The 17,658-nt window shown below is 43.9% G+C and overlaps 1 protein-coding gene across 1 annotated transcript in view; it reads right to left on the bottom strand.

The window, feature by feature from the left end:
* The window catches only part of LOC309557875 (uncharacterized protein), a 77,746-nt gene extending 61,164 nt beyond the window's left edge, over positions 1-16,582 (bottom strand). Inside the window, exon 1 of the mRNA XM_082260681.1 lies at positions 16,213-16,582. Within this exon, the coding sequence (XP_082116807.1) occupies positions 16,213-16,537 (325 nt within the window). The 5' untranslated portion in view covers positions 16,538-16,582. The remainder of the gene's footprint in view (positions 1-16,212) is intronic.
* Between the last annotated feature and the right edge of the window lie 1,076 nt (positions 16,583-17,658).

Genomic DNA, 17,658 nt, shown 5'->3' on the forward strand with positions numbered 1-17,658 from the left:
TATCAGCCTTACAATCTGTATGGCTAAATTTGCATTGCACAGACATCGCATGTGATTGGCACAGCAGTGTGGTGCCAATCACATGCGATGTTTGACATTGCTATAGTGTGAACCGGCACTTAACGCCTTGAGAAAGTGTGTATTTCCTGAGAAATACAGTAGTTGTTGGCCCCAATGTATATGAAATGTTTTGAGGCAGTTGCTTTTAATCACTTCAGCCCCAGAAGGTTTTACCCCCTTAATGATCAGGCCATTTTTGTGCGATTTTGCACTGCGTTATTTTAACGGACAATTGCGCGGTCATGCCATGCTGTACCCAAATAAAATTGATGTCCTTTTATTCCACAAATAGAGCTTTATTTTGGGGGTATTTGATCACCTCTATTTTGTACTTTCTGCTATAAAACATATTCAATAAAAAAAATGAAAAAAATCTAATTTGTTTCATCATTTTTGGCCAATATGTATTCAGCTATATATTTTTGGTAACAAAAATTCCAATAAGACTATATTGATTAGTTTGCACACAAGTTATAGTATCTACAAACGATGGGATATTTTTATGGAACTTGTATTTATTAATTTTTTTCTTGTAATGGTGGCGATCAGCGATTGTTAGCGGGACTGCGATATTGCAGCAGACAAATCGGACACCTAACTGACACTTTTGACACTTCTTTGGGGATCAATGGCATTATTACAGTGATCAGTGCTATGATTGTTAACTGTCACTATACTAATGGCAGGGAAGGGATTAACATCAGGGGTTAACAACAGTGCTTTCTAACTGTGTGGGGGAGGGAGGTGCTGTGACTGGGGTAAGACAGAGATCCGTGTTCCTGCTTAGTAGGAACACAAGATCTCCATCTTCTCCCCTGTCAGAACGGCGATCTGCCACTCCTGGGAATGATCAGAGGTGGTCCGCTGGACCCGCTGATCGGCATCCCCTGTGTCCAATCAGCACACGTTCACGCCTCCGGCCCCCTGTGGCTATTGTATGAAATCATGTACAGGTACATGACTCCGTGCAATAGAGCGGACCTGCTGCAGTAGATATGCGCTAGGCGATCGGCAAGTGGATAAGTTACAATAAAGAGATTAAAAATTATATATAGATGAGTGGTGTACCCAGGGCTTTTTTTCAGCGGGAATGCGGGGGAACGCAGTTCCGGCACCTCCAGCACTGACTGTATGTAATGGCAAGGGGTGCTGGAGTGCAGGGTCTAATAATGCTGGCTGCTGGGGGATTTATTCCAGCTGGAGGCGGTCTATTTTTGCAGGGGCTTCTGTTGTTGCTGAGGAGGTCTATGGTTGCTGGTGGGGCCCCTACTGTTGCTGAGGGTGGGTCTTATATTTCTGGGGATGTTAGTTCTTGCTGGGAGAGATCTACTGTTAAGAGAGGGATCTATTGTTGCTGGCTGCGGGGAGATCTGTTGTCGCTGCTGGGAGTCTATTATTACTAGGGGCGAAAGTTTGTTGCGGGTGGTCCATTGTTGTTAGAGGAATCTATTGTTGCTGGCGAGGGGCTATATTGTTGTTGCCTACAGGGAATCTATCTTACTGCTTTTCTTGTTATCATTACCATATTCCCAAATAATTACTTAACACCACTAAATGATACTTGGTTCTGTATTCTCTAAAAGGGCAGTACTGGGAGGTAGGTAGGGGGTAAACCATGGAATGGTGGGTAGGGTCCAAGAAAATGGGTGACTTGGAAAGGGGTTCCTGCACCTATTTTGTGAGAAAAAAAGCCCTGAGTGTACCAATAGTTATAAAGCACCACACCCTGAAAAGATTAATCAAAAAACAGAAATACCAAATAATCAGGTTTTCGAGGTGCTATAGACCCAAAACACTATTTATAAAAATTCCATTTTTATTCATACAAATGTTAAAAAATATATATAAAGGAAATTCTTGACATTCTTTACATTGGACAACTATGTGGCAGATGAGATTTAATGTTGATAAATGTAAAGTTATGCACTTGGGGGCTAAGAATATGCATGCATCATACATACTAGGTGGAGTAGAACTGGGGGAATCCATAGCGGAGAAGGATCTGGTGGAATCCATAGTGAAGAAGGATCTGGGGGAATCCATAGCGGAGAAGGATCTGGGGGAATCCATAGCAGAGAAGGATCTGGGGGAATCCATAGTGGAGAAGGATCTGGGGGAATCCATAGCGGAGAAGGATCTGGGGGAATCCATAGCGGAGAAGGATATGGGGGAATCCATAGCGGAGAAGGATCTGGGGGAATCCATAGCGGAGAAGGATCTGGGGGAATCCATAGTGGAGAAGGATCTGGGGGAATCCATAGCGGAGAAGGATGTGGGTGTTCTGGTAGATCCTAAGCCTCATAATAGCATGCAATGCCAAGCTGCGGTTTCCAAAGCAAGCAAAGTCCTTTCTTGTATAACAGAGGCATGGACTCCAGAGAGAGATATAATTTTGCCCCTGTACAAATCATTAGTAAGACCTCATCTGGAATATGCAGTTCAGTTTTGGGCTCCAGTTCTTAAAAAAGGATATCAGAGAACTGGAGAAAGTGCAGAGAAGGGCAACCAAACTGATAAGAGACACGGAGGAGCTCAGCTATGAGAAAAGATTAGAGGAACTGAATGTATTCTCTCCTGAGAAGAGGAGATTAGGGGGGCTGTGATCACCATGTGTAAATACATAACAGGGATATGATCACCACATATTATTATGTAAGGGGGGATATGATCTCCATGTATAAATATATAAGGGGGGGGGGGATATGATCACCATGTATAAATACATAAGGGGGGATATGATCACCATGTATAAATACATAAGGGGGGATATGATCACCATGTATAAATACATAAGGGGGGATATGATCTCCATGTATAAATACATAAGGGGGGATATGATCTCCATGTATAAATATATAAGGGGGGGGATATGATCACTATGTATAAATACATAAGGGGGGATATAATCACCATGTATAAATACATAAGGGGGGATATGATCTCCATGTATAAATACATAAGGGGGGATATGATCACCATGTATAAATACATAAGGGGGGATATGATCTCCATGTATAAATACATAAGGGGGGATATGATCTCCATGTATAAATATATAAGGGGGGGGATATGATCTCCATGTATAAATACATAAGGGGGGATATGATCACCATGTATAAATACATAAGGAGGGATATGATCTCCATGTATAAATACATAAGGGGGGATATGATCACCATGTATAAATACATAAGGGGGGATATGATCACCATGTATAAATACATAAGGGGGGGAATATGATCTCCATGTATAAATACATAAAAGGGGGGGATATGATCACTATGTATAAATACATACAGGGTCCATATAGTGAACTTGGTGTTGAGTTGTTCACTTTAAGGTCATCACAGAGGACAAGGGGCACTCTTTATGTCTGGAGGAAAAGAGATTTTGTCTCCAAATACGGAAAGGTTTCTTCACAGTAAGAGCTGTGAAAATGTGGAATAGACTCCCTCCAGAGGTGGTTCTGGCCAGCTCACTAGATTGCTTTAAAAAAGGCCTGGATTCTTTCCTAGATGTACATAATATAACTGGGTACTAATATTTATAGGTACAGATCATCCAGGGAATATCCAATTGCCTTTCGGGGAACCAGGAAGGAATTTTTTTCCCCTGCTGGAGCAAATTGGATCATGCTTTGCTGGGGTTTTTTCGCCTTCCTCTGGATCCGCTGTGGGTATAGGGTTGTGTAGATGGGATTGTATGGTTGGGTTTTCTTTAGGTTTTTTTTTTTTTTTTTTTATTGGTTGAGCCAGATGGACTTGTGTCTTTTTTCAACCTGACTAACTATGTAACTATACATGTTATTCAAGCAAATATTTCAATGTTTCTCAACACTATACCACAGGAGATATATTTATGTAGCGAAACATTGAAATATTTTCTTGAAAAACATGTAAAGAATTTCCTTTATATATGTTTAACATTTGTGTAAATAAAAATGAAATTTTCATGAATAGTGTTTTGTGTCTATAGCACCTCTAAAATCCTATTATTTGGTATTTCTATTTTTTGGTTACAATAAAGAGAGTTATACGCTGTGAGTTCTCCTGGAGTATATTTTAAAACTGTATATACAGTACATAGATTTATACTTAAAAATTGCAAGCAAAAGCACAGGAAAAAATATCTTAAAGGGGCACTAAACTCGCTTGGTGATTTTTGCCCACAGGTAGGACTATAATAAGGCTTACCTGTAGGTAAAATTAATATTCCTAAACCTGCACGGTTTAGGAGATATTCACCCTGCATGCAGCAGCTGACATCAGCAGGGCATGCGCTCTGAAGGTCCATTATATCTTGCCGGACCTTTAGAGCTCCTTGTCAGAATGGAGGGCTCCCGCGGGAGTGACATCATTGCGGCTCTGGCAACTCACAGCGCTGGAGCCCCTCGAACCCGGAAGAAACACAAAGGGAACATGTCAGCCCTCTCAGCAGTGACTGAGTGCCACTGCGGGGGCTTCTTTCTAAGGTAAGTATTTCATAATGTGCTAGTATGCAAGAGTTTTTTTTTTTTCCTTGCGGTTTACTACCGCTTTAAATGTTCCCTTACAGTATTTTTCTTTCCATGAATGATTTATTATTGACTAAAGCCAGTCATAGAAGGATCAAAATGTGGCTGGTTCAGCAGGGACTGGCCACATTTCTATCCATCTGTGGCCACTCCCACTTGACAGAAATCAATCTAATGACTTCTGTTGAATGGGACCTTTGGAAAACTTTTGTCGGTCAGTGGCTGCAGCTGAGAGTCCCCGCTGTCAGAATACAAAGATATAGTGGGGAGGATTCCTCCATCTGCCTCACGTGTGTGAATGAAGGAATCCATTCACTTTTTTCGATCAGCTTACTGATCTATGGCCAGCCTTTCATTGTGCCTATTAATGTGCCAGGAAACTTGACCACTCCAGGAAGAGTCAAATCCCTATCACACCCACATCCCCCTTGCACATCATAGGGCTCTACTCTTCTGTCTGTGCTGGTCATGCTTCTCTACAGATTATCTAAACAAAATATGGACAGGGCACAGTGATGGTATGTGTAAGAGGTAAGCCATGAGCAGCCGGCAAAAGGTAAAGGAGAACTAGTTTATTAACAGTTAAAAGTTAAAATAACGAAGTGCAAGTGGTTACCACATGGTCCGGGATAACAGTGAGGATGTTGAGAAAGGTCCCATAATGACATTTAAGAACAGATCAATTGCCACTCTCTCAATCAAGATGTTGGGACCCTTGGATGGATTGGAGATCCTCTATGGAGCAAGGAGTGGATCCAGGCAGGACGCCGCCGGCGCGTGTACCGAGCATGGTACACAAGCGCCATGAGCAGCGGAACCTCTGGGATTGACGTCACACAGTAACTAGGTAACCAAGTCCAGTGCAGGAACCAGCGTGCCCATTGGCGGCGTCTTGCCTGGATCCACTTCTTGCTCCATGGAGGATCTCCATTCCATTCAAGGGTCCCAACATCCTGATGGAGAGAGTGGCAATTAGTCCATTCTTGAGTGTCATTATGGAACCTTTCTCAACTTCCATGGAGGATCTCCAATCCATCCAAGGGTCCCAACTAGTGATGGACGAACATCGACCGGGGCGGTTCGCAAACATCAGCCGCAAATTTTCTCAAATGTCCGCGAACCGCATGTTCACGGCGGGCCCCATTGACTTTAACCACTTTCCCACTACTCACATTGCTGCTACTGCAGCAATGTGGTCCATTATCGTCCAGCGACGTAGACCTACGTCGCTGGACTCCTCCCCCTGTAGGCGGCGCTCGCGCGCCGCCGGAGGTGCGCTCCCTATATTTTCAGTCACAGCGGGAGTCGGGCCAGGGGAGGAGCGGTGGCGATCGCCGCTGCTCTTCCCCGATCGTCGGGGAATCGAGTGTGGAGATCCGCCCGCTTGTGTAAACAGAGCGGGCGGATCTCCTAAGTGACAGGCAGGGTCAGATTGCAGGGTTCAGCATAGCTGAACATGCGATCTGTCCCTGACTCACTCAGTCACCTCCCCCCACACACGTTAATAAGCACCAGGCATACATTAACCCCTCCCTCTCCAATAAAATTAACCCCTTCCCTGCCAGTGTCATTTTTACAGTAACAGTGCATATTTATAGCACTGATTACTGCAGTAATGTCACTGGTATCCCCAAAAGTGTCAAAAATGTCAGTCAAGGGTCCAATCTGTCTGCCGCAATGTCGCAGTCCCACAAAAAAAATCGCAGATCGCCGCCATTACGCGTTAAAAAAAAAACACCAAAAATGACAGAAATCTTTCCCTTAGTTTGTAAACGCAATAACTTTTGCGCAAACCAATCAAAATACGCTTATCGTGATTTTTTTTACCAAACATAGGTAGCAGAAAACAAATTGGCCAAAAATTAAAAAAAAATAGATTTTTACATTTTTTTGGGGGGGAACTTCATATAAAAAAATGTTAAAAATTTTATTTTTTCAAAATAAACGCTCTTTTTTTGTTTATAGCGCAAAAAGTAACAATCGCACAGGTGATCAAATACCACCAAAAGAAAGCTCTGTTTGTTGGAAAAAAGGACGTAAATTTCGTTTTGGGTACGGTGTCGTACGAACGTGCAATTGTCAGTTAAATTCGCACAGTGCCGAATCGCAAAAAGTGGCCTGGACGTAAGACAGCAAAATCCTTTGGTGGTAAAGTGGTTAATGGGAGACGAACTTTAAAAACATTTTGGTCATATTTGCAGCCACAAAATACTTACTAGCTGTGCACAAATAGTCCCAGCACATGGACAATGGCATAACAGAAGTATTGCAATTGTAAAAGTTGCCCTAAAGTTTTTTTTTTTTTTTTCTTTACAGCAAAAAAATGTATTTTTTTTGTTCATAAATCAGCCAGAACTGACAGCAGCCGGTAAATACATTGTCTAATACATATAGGGTTCATTCACACATCTGTAAAATGGGTCCGCGTCCATTCCACAATTTGGCAGAACGTTTACAGCCCCATTGATTTTCAATTCCAGTCTGAAAAATGAGGCATTCACAGGATAAAGAAGTAAGCGTCGTCCAGTACAGGCCCCAAAAAGTAGCCCACATGGGTTTACCTGACAGCTAAGAACGTTGTATTCTATGGCTGGAGGTACATTAGGCATTCACAGGATACAGAAGTAAGTGTCGGCCAGTATAGGCCCCAAAAATTAGCCCACATGGGTTTACCTGACAGCTAAGAACGTAGTATTCTGTGGCTGAAGGTACATTAGGCATTCACAGCATAAATAAGTAAGTAATGGGTATATGGTAAAAAGGCGCTGGTAATCTTTAAAGTGCTGTGTGTAAATACTTATAAAAATAACTTAAAATATTTTTCACAAAGTATAAAAGCTTCAATAATGCAATATATCTTAAATAATTATTAAAGTGCAAGTGCTATCAAATTTCCGTGCAAAAAAATTAAAAAACTTTTTTGAACCAGTGCTTACTTGTGCATCCACAAAGGATCAGTAACACTGCAAAACTGGTGCATATATTGGATCAATAACTATTGTGCTCACAAATTTAAAGTGTTAAAGTGATAAAAGTGCTTTATAAATAATTATATTTGAGTCCAAGTCAATCCATGCAAAAGGATTATCAATTCAATCGCTTGGATCTTTGGTGCTTCAGGTGAAGGGGAGTGTCACTCGTTGCCTCTTACCAGATAAGGGCAGGTCGCAAGGACCCCCAACACCTGTGATCCCTTTATTTAGGTGGATCAAACCTTTAATCGGCTCCTTTCTCCAGAGTATCCTGCTCCTTACTCCTATTCGTGCGTTACTCGTACATATGGGGATACGGTCCGCATGTATAAAGATATATAAGATAGCCGAACAATAGTGTAATACTGTTGGTTTTTAATGGAAATACACAAATAACAAATAGTTGGCTTCTTACATTTTGTTGTGCCCTCCTGGCACTGGGCAATTTGTATAGATTGCTTGCGGGCATCAGGAAAAGAGTCCTCCAAGGATCTGCAGTATCCCCTTTGTGTCTCCTATTTCCCTGCTCGCATGTGGCGGTCGGCTTGCGTTCCAGCCTGTATGTCAAAAAGCCCTTACTTCCTGCTTCCGGGTATCAGCAGTGGTGGTCACTGCTGATACCCGGGCTATCTTATATAGCCGGGCTATCTTGTATATCTTTATACATGCGGACCGTATCCCCATATGTACGAGTAACGCACGAATAGGAGTAAGGAGCAGGATACTCTGGAGAAAGGAGCCGATTAAAGGTTTGATCCACCTAAATAAAGGGATCACAGGCGTTAGGGGTCCTTGCGACCTGCCCTTATCTGGTAAGAGGCAACGAGTAACACTCCCCTTCACCTGAAGCACCAAAGATCTAAGCGATTGAATTGATAATCCTTTTGCATGAATTGACTTGGACTCAAATATAATTATTTATAAAGCACTTTTATCACTTTAACACTTTAAATTTGTGAGCACAATAGTTATTGATCCAATATATGCACCAGTTTTGCGGTGTTACTGATCCTTTGTGGATGCACAAGTAAGCACTGGTTCAAAAAAGTTTTTTAATTTTTTTGCACAGAAATTTGATAGCACTTGCACTTTAATAATTATTTAAGATAGATTGCACTATTGAAGCTTTTATACTTTGTGAAAAATATTTTAAGTTATTTTTATAAGTATTTACACACAGCACTTTAAAGATTACCAGCGCCTTTTTACCACATACCCATTACCTATTTATTGTTAGTTAACAATTAAAAGGGCAGCAGGTTTTAACATCTTTTAATTAGGGCTGGGCGCCTTCACAACCTTTTTAATCATAAATAAGTAAGTGTCGGACATAAAAGGCCCCACATGGGTTTACCTGACAGCTAAGAATGTTGTATTCTGTGGCTGGAGGTACATTAGGCATTCACAGGATACAGAACTAAGTGTCGGCCAGTATAGGCCCCAAAAATTAGCCCACATGGGTTCACCTGACATTAGGCATTGACAGAAAAAAATAATTGTCGGCCAAGAAGGGCCCCAAAAATTAGACATTCAATGGACATGAAATGCCTTTTATGCCGCTGTATTTAGCAAAGACAAGGACCATGAATTGTTGCGGGTGGATGGTGGTCTGGCGGATATTTGTGGCCTGTCATGAGGAATTTAAATGAAACATGGTCTACTGGTCACATGTGTTGAATTCCTCAGAGATCCATGCCTCATTCATTTTTATAAATGTGAGGTAGTCTACACTGTCATGAGCTAGGCAAGTGCGCTTATCGGTCACGATCCCCCCTGCTGTGCTGAACGTCCTTTCGGACAGGACACTGGACGGGGGGCAAGCCAACAGTTCCATTGCAAATTGTGCAAGCTCTGGCCAGAGGTCAAGCCTGGCCATCCAGTAGTCCAAGGGTTCATCACTCCTCAGAGCGTCCACATCGGCCGTTAACCCGATGTAGTCGGACACCTGTCAGTCTAGGCGTTCCCTGATGCTGGATCTGGAGTACAGCTGTCGATGGGTCGGCTGAAAGAAGGATCTCATATCTGAAGTGACCAAGACATCTTCAAACTGCCCTGTTCTTGCAGGCGCTGTTGGATTGCTACCCGCAACTGTCTCTCTGTGACTGGAAATTCCTCCGCCAGCGCACGCAAAAGCAGAATGCAGCATTTCTCGCAGCAAGGCCTGGAAGTGCTGCATTCTGATCGCCCTCTGTGATGCTGGTAACATTTCTGCCATTTTTTGTTTGTACCGGGGGGTCTAAGTACGTTGCCACCCAGGACTGGTCCTTGCCCTTTATGCTTTTTATAGGGGGGGTCCCCCTTAAATCACAGTGTGAATGTCAGCCCCCATTCACACTAAACTGGAAGCTGTGTAGTAGCCTGACTCCAGCTCATCATCCAAGATAATGTCGTCCTCGTTCTCCTCCCCCATCCACTGATAACATCAGGGATCCCAGAAAGGTTTAAAGCATGCTCTTCTTGCTTCTCCTCATCCCCCCCAGCACCATCCTCCTCTGATTCCTTTTCAGACTCCTGTTGTTGACTTGTCACAGATGGAGTTGCACCCCCTGGGAATTCATCTAATATTGCGACTTCCTCATCTTCCTGCTCCTCGACGGATTGATCAATGACATGACGCAATGCACGCTCCAGAAAGAAGGCGTAAGGTACGATGTCACTTAGGGCGCCCTGGACGTGACTGACCAGTTTGGTGATCTCATCGAATGCCTGCAGAAGTCTGCATGTGTCGCGCATGAGCAGCCACTGGCGAGGTGAAAAAAACCCAAGCTCCCCAGAACCTGTCCTGCCGCAGAGTTCGTACAGGTAGTCGTTAACTGCACGTTTCTGCTGGAGGAGCCTATCAAGCATATGCAACGTTGAGTCCCATTGCGTCGGGCAGTCACAAATAAGACGCCTGACGGGCAGGTTGTGTCGCCGCTGAATGTCAGCAAGGCGAGCCATGGCTGTGTAAGATCTTCTGAAATGGCCCGAGATTTTCCTGGCCTGCCGCAAGACGTCCTGGACCCCAGGGTATTTGGCAACGAATCGATGCATGACCAAGTTCAGGATGTGTGCCATGCATGGCACGTGTGTTATTTTGCCCTGTTTCAGCACGCTCAGCAGATTGGCACCGTTGTCACACACCACTTTACCAACTGTCAAACTGAGCGGTGTCAGCCACTGATCTGCCTGTGAACGCCAAGCTGAAAGAAGTGCAGGACCAGTGTGGCTCTTGGCTTCCAGGCACAACAGACACAGCACAGCATGGCAACGTCTCACCTGGCATGTGGAATAGGTTCTGGGGATCTTGGGCGGCGCAGCAGAAGAGATGGTAGCAGCGGAAAAGGAGGAGTCAGCCGAGGAGGAGAGGGAGGATGGAGGAGGAGAAGAGGCAGGCCTGCATGCAACCCGTGGTGGTACAACCAAATATACACGGGTGCCACGGGTTACATGCTTGACGGCCGTCAGAAGGTTCACCCAGTGGGCAGTAAAAGTGATATACCTTCCCTGCCCGTGTTTGCTAGACCATGTGTCTGTGGTCAGATGTATCTTGGCACCGACACTGTGTGCCAGAGATATATTCACTTGCCGCTGAACATGGCCATACAGCTCTGGAATGCCTTTTTGCGAGAAATACATTAAAAAAAGCCCACACTGCGGAGCCATGTGCCGGCGTCCTGGGAGCGCCAGATGTGACTATCAATGGTTGATGGCTCGCTCCTGATACATTTGCAGTCTGCTTTGTACCTCTTGTGCAATGCAAGTTCCGCCTGCTTCTCCTCCCTATCTTTTGGACCGTCTCTCCCTCTGAACTCCCCTCCTCTTCCTCTCTTGTGGCCACCCACGTGACGTCCATGGACACGTCATCATCCACGTCACCTTCCCCCACCACTAAACTCAGGAAGTACCACCACGGCTAACAGAAGATAGACTTAGAACTAAACTAGAGAAACGTAACATAAATAAATCACCAGGACCGGATGGCTTGCACCCAAGGGTTCTTAAAGAGCTCAGCCAGGTGATTGCCAGACCATTATTCTTGATCTTTAAGGATAGTCTACAGATGGGTATGGTGCCAGCTGTTTGGAAAAAAGCCAGCGTGGTACCAATATTTAAAAAAGGGCCAAGATATATCCCGGGTAACTATAGGCCGGTCAGCCTAACATCAGTAGTCTGCAAGATTTTGGAGGGGATGTTAAGGGACCACATACATAGTAATGAAACTGGTATTATTAATAGTAATCAGCATGGATTCATGAAAAATCATTCTTGCCAAACCAATCTATTAACCTTCTACGATAAAGTGAGCTGCCACCTAGATAAAGGTAAGCCTGTAGATGTGGTGTATCTGGACTTTGCAAAGGCCTTTGACACCATTCCCCACAAACGCTTACTGTACAAACTAAGGAATGTAGGTATGAACCATAGGGTGAGTACCTGGATAGAGAACTGGCTCCAGGGGAGAGTCCAGAGGGTGGTGATTAATGGGGAGTACTCGGATTGGGTGGGTGTGGAAAGTGGGGTCCCCCAAGGTTCTGTCCTGGGACCAATCCTGTTTAACCACTTTACCACCGGAGGATTTTGCTGTCTTCCGTCCAGGCCACTTTTTGCGATTCGGCGCTGTGCGACTTTAACTGACAATTGCGCGGTCGTGCGATGCCGTACCCAAACGAAATTTACGTCCTTTTTTTCCCACAAACAGAGCTTTCTTTTGGTGGTATTTGATCACCTGTGCGATTTTTACTTTTTGCGCTATAAACAAAAAAAGAGTGTTTATTTTGAAAAAATAACAATATTTTTAACATTTTTTTATATGAAATTCCCCCCCAAAAAAATGTAAAAATCAAATTTTTTTTTAATTTTTGGCCAATTTGTTTTATGCTACCTATGTTTAGTAAAAAAAATCGCAATAAGCGTATTTTGATTGGTTTGCGCAAAAGTTATTGCGTTTACTAACTAAGGGAAAGATTTCTGTCATTTTTGGTGTTTTTTTTTTTAACGCGTAATGGCGGCGATCTGCGATTTTTTTTTGCGGGACTGCGACATTGCGGCGGACAGATCGGACCCTTGACTGACATTTTTGACACTTTTGGGGGTACCAGTGACATTTCTACAGTAATCAGTGCTATATATATGCACTGTTACTGTAAAAATGACACTGGCAGGGAAGGGGTTAATTTTATTGGAGAGGGAGGGGTTAATGTATGCCTGGTGCTTACTGACGTGTGGGGGGGGAGGTGACTGAGTGACAGAAGGACAGATCGGATGTCCAGCTATGCTGAACACTCCGATCTGTCAGTCCCTGTCACTATGGAGATCCGCCCGCTGTGTTTACATACAGCAGGCAGATCTCCAGACTCGATCCCCGACGATCGGGGCAGAGCAGCGGCGATCGCCGCTGCTCCTCCCCTGGCCCGACTCCCGCTGTGAATGAACACAGCGGGAGCGAGCCTCCGGCGGCGCGCGAGCGCCGCCCACAAGGGGCGGAGTCCAGCGACGTAGGTCTACGTCGCTGGACGGGATCTCGGCACTTTGCCGCAGTAGCCTCCATGTGAGCGGGGCTAAAGTGGTTAATTTATTCATAATTGATCTAGAGGAGGGGATATCAAGTACAATCTCAGTATTTGCGGATGATAAAAATCAAAGCATGCCAATATGTTCTATGCAGGATGTGGAAACCTTACAAGCGGACCTGAACAAAATAATGGGGTGGGCAACTACATGGCAGATGAGTTTCAATGTTGAAAAATGTAAAGTAATGCACTTGGGCGTCAGAAACACAAAATCAAGCTACTCACTAGGGGGGAAACCTCTGGGTGAATCTAAGATGGAAAAGGACCTGGGGGTACTGGTGGACAGCAGGCTTGGCAGTGGCATGCAATGCCAAGCCGCTGCAAGCAAAGCCAACAGAATACTGGGATGTATAAAAAAGGGGATTCACTCCAGAAATAAAGAGATTATTCTCCCACTCTACAAGACTCTGGTCCGGCCACATCTGGAGTATGCTGTCCAGTTCTGGGCACCGGTCCTCAGGAAGGATATGCTGGAACTGGAGAGAGTCCAGAGAAGGGCAACAAAAATAATTAGGGGAATGGAGGGCATCGGCTATGAGGAAAGACTACAAGCACTGAACTTATTCTCTCTGGAGAAGAGATGATTGAGGGGGGATGTGATATCAATGTACAAATACTGTACTGGCGACCCTAGCATAAGGAACACACTTTTTAGAGAAAGGGAATACAATAAGACACGTGGCCACTCACTAAAACTAGAGGAAAAAATGGTTTAACCTTAAAAAACGTAGGGGGTTCTTCACTGTCAGAGCAGTAAGGATGTGGAATTCTCTTCCACAAGCAGTGGTATCAGCAGGGAGCATTGATAGTTTCAAAAAACTATTAGATGGGCACCTTAAAGACCACAACATACAGGGGTATACAATGTACGGTTAACTTCAATCACACACACACATCATAGTTTGAACTGGATGGACTGGGGACCATCCCCAGGAAGACGTCACCTATGATGAAACACATCGGGAAGGCGTGCTGACGTCACCACGTATTACCCGGAAGTCGGGCGGCTGTGTCTTGCGGATTCTGACAATTACAGAGCTGTTTATCTTCGTTTATATGTGAGTTTTATACCTTGTTTAATAAATTTGCTTATTGCTACATACTTCACTATGGGGGCCCTTATTTTTATATATTGACACTGTGGGGGATTTGCTGTCTGAGCTGCCTTTGAATGCCACGGTACTCAGTATTTGCTCGGTATGGCGTGGAGACTTGTGAGGCATCTTTGAGCTGATCGGTTTCTGGACCCCCCAGGGATTATTCTGAAGGGCTTTAATTTATACTCCATCTGGTAAGCGCCTCAGCTTGTGTTTTTGGCACCCAAACACCGTAGAGGAAGAATTTACCTAATTGTGGTGGAGGACTTAATTTTTCCTTACACATCTAATACTCACTGCTTTGGACTTTTCTTTCTTTTTTTAATAATTTATATTTAATATATGGCACTTTTGGCACGTTTTTTGTAATTTTACTGCACTATTGGATATGTACGTGGGCTCACAATACCTTGCCTAAGGTTGTGATCCTATGTTGCTTTAGTGCTTATTGTTATTTATATCACATTATATGTATATGTATATGTTTAATAACATGCATCACTAATAGGGCAGCTTTATTATTGATATTTGCCTTTATATATTTGATAATCATTTCTTTTGCATGTGTGCGCTATTCTCTGTAGATATGTATGTCATTTGGTTTTTATAGCTGCACCAGCTCTAGAAATTCAACTGCTCCTAAACGGCCATTTCCAGCGTCCCGTGTACATGGAGCCTAAGGAGTAAGTATCTCCAATGGTTCAGAGAGGCTGGATTCATCCTTCATTTTTATGGATAGTGTTGGACCCACTGATAATGGGGTACTTTGACGTAGTGGTGGGCTTGAGCACGATATGGCCATATGGTGGGACAAAATCCCCATTTTAATTTATTGATTGCCTTTATATATTTGATAATCATTTATTTTGCATGTGTGCGCTATTCTCTGTAGATATGTACTGTATGTCATTTGGTTTTTATAGCTGCACCAGCTCTAGAAATTCATGTTCAGGGTGTGCCCCCAGCTCTTTGTTTGTTTGTTATGTATACGGTCTGACCAGACTTCTGGGGTTGAGCACCCCACCCTCCCACACCTGTACTTTGTTATCAGTGTCCACCAGTAAGAAGATATAGGAGGAGTCCCTTATAGGGCAGTTGCACACCTCTCCCAGTAAGGCTCCATGTACACGGGACGTTGTTAAAAGTCCCTTTGAATGCTGGAATTTTTAGGACGTTTGAAACGTCCGTTCAGTCGCGTTTGTACCCGCGTTTAGCGGGCGTTTAGCGGCGTTTTCGGGCGTTTGCGTTTAGAAGCGTTCCTAGAGGTCAAAAAAATTATTCCCCTTTAAAATGGAAAAACGCGAACGCTAAACGCGGGTCATCGCGTTTGGACGCGTTCGGACGCGTTCAGACACGTTCGGACGCGTTTGAAACGACGGGAAACACACGTTCGAACGCAAATAATTTGCTTTCTAAAAACAGTCCCCGAACGCAACTGCCTGCAAATGACTGTAAACGACCTGGTGTACATGGACAGATAAGATAAAATGTAGATGGGTTCAGGGGCTTCTGAAAAAAACGCCCAACTGCTCCTAAACGGCCATTTCCAGCGTCCCGTGTACATGGAGCCTAAGGAGTAAGTATCTCCAATGGTTTAGAGAGGCTGGATTCATCCTTCATTTTATGGATAGTGTAAGACCCACTGATAATGGGGTACTTTGACGTAGTGGTGGGCTTGAGCACGATATGGCCATATGGTGGGACAAAATCCCCATTTTAATTTATTGATTGCCTTTATATATTTGATAATCATTTCTTTTGCATGTGTGCACTATTCTCTGTAGATATGTACTGTATGTCATTTGGTTTTTATAGCTGCACCAGCTCTAGAAATGCATGTTCAGGGTGTGCCCCCCCCCCCCCCCCCCCCAGCTCTTTGTTTGTTATGAATTGTCTTGTGACAGGGTCTCTTTACTCTCTCATGGTGCAGGTAATATTTCCTGAGGATGTAAATCTACAGATTGTCATCTCCTAGTAGTTGTAATAATGGAAGTAATATAATGCTTAATCTTACTTACCAAGCTGGGCGTAGACCTCTGCCCGTTCAAACGTAGTCACTGTTTTACAGCCTCGGTTGTCCACCATGGTGATATTTGGGGTGAGCTCATAAGCTTTTCTTATTGTAGTCATGCTGCCTCCATCTGACCTCTGTCCAGCTTCTGCATATTCTCTAAATGGTCCTCCATCGTTCAGGACATACTTACAGGAGTTAACGAAGGAGGATTTACCATGACCAATATAGCCAAACAGCTGTAGAAGGACCCTCTCATATCCCTGACTGCCCAGATCTCCATCATCCAGGCTGAAGGTCTCAATCTTTCTTCTTAGCTCCTTATAATCCATTTCTCAATATTCCCAACTCTCTGTGCGGTGTTGTCTCCCTCACTCTTGCAAAACAATCTTTGCTCTCCTACTTTCTGTTTCATATGCTTGCTTTGCACAACTAGGGCTACATTTAAAGGGAAATGACCATAGATTCGAGTCAGTTTTTGTTATACATTTTTAGTTTTTACATAATTAATTGAATCAAGACAATAGATTGTCATTGTATTGAGACTTTTTAGGTGCCACATGATGTAAATAACACATAATTTTTTTTTTTTTCCTAAAAGATACCACACTTTTTAGGGCCCTTTCACACAGGCTTTCCAATCAGGTCCGCATGCCAATTTTTCAGGCGGACCCGATCAGACCCTCCATGCAGCCTTATGGAGCAGTGGATGTCAGTGGTGACATGTCTGCTGACACCTGCTGCTATCTGATCCAATCCTGTCTGTGAAATCCAGACAGATGGAAACCCTATTTTCCATCCGTGTATAAAGAGGGGAAGTGATTGGCGCTGCCAAATGAAAAATATATAACGGATATGTAGGGTGGGATTCTAATAGTAAGTACTCAATGTCTGAAAAAATGTAAAGATTGAGCTCACCGTGTTGTGAGGTAAAGTGACTAGTGTATCATATAAATAAATAAATAAATATTGTGTCACTTAGCCCCCGTTCACACTGGGGCGACCTGTCAGGCGACCTGGTCGCCTGACAGGTCGCCGTAGGTCGCCTGCCATACAGAAGCAATGGACCCGTTCTAATAGGAGCAACACAAGTCGCTCCGACTTAGAAAAAGGGTCCGGAGCTTCTTTGGGGCGACCCGGAGTGACCTGCATAGACTTCAATGTTATGAAGTCCGTGCCGGCCGCTCCGAGGTCGCGGAGCGAGCAGCGCGCCGCGACCTGTGAGGTCGCCCGGCGAAGTAGCGTCGCCCCAGTGTGAACGGGGCCTTACAATATCCATACATTAAACATCAATAACAATAAAACCATATATATTCATACTGGTGTGCAAAAAAGTGCAAAGTGCCAAAAGGTGGATATGTGCACCATTAAGAATATAAATAAATAAATAAATAAATAACGGATCAAAAGTATGAAGAAAGTGCTATGTGCAAAATAGTGTGGTCACGCTAAT

This window comes from Pelophylax lessonae (genome assembly GCF_965119305.1).
Source record: "Pelophylax lessonae genome assembly, chromosome: 6".
Lineage (NCBI taxonomy): Eukaryota > Metazoa > Chordata > Amphibia > Anura > Ranidae > Pelophylax > Pelophylax lessonae.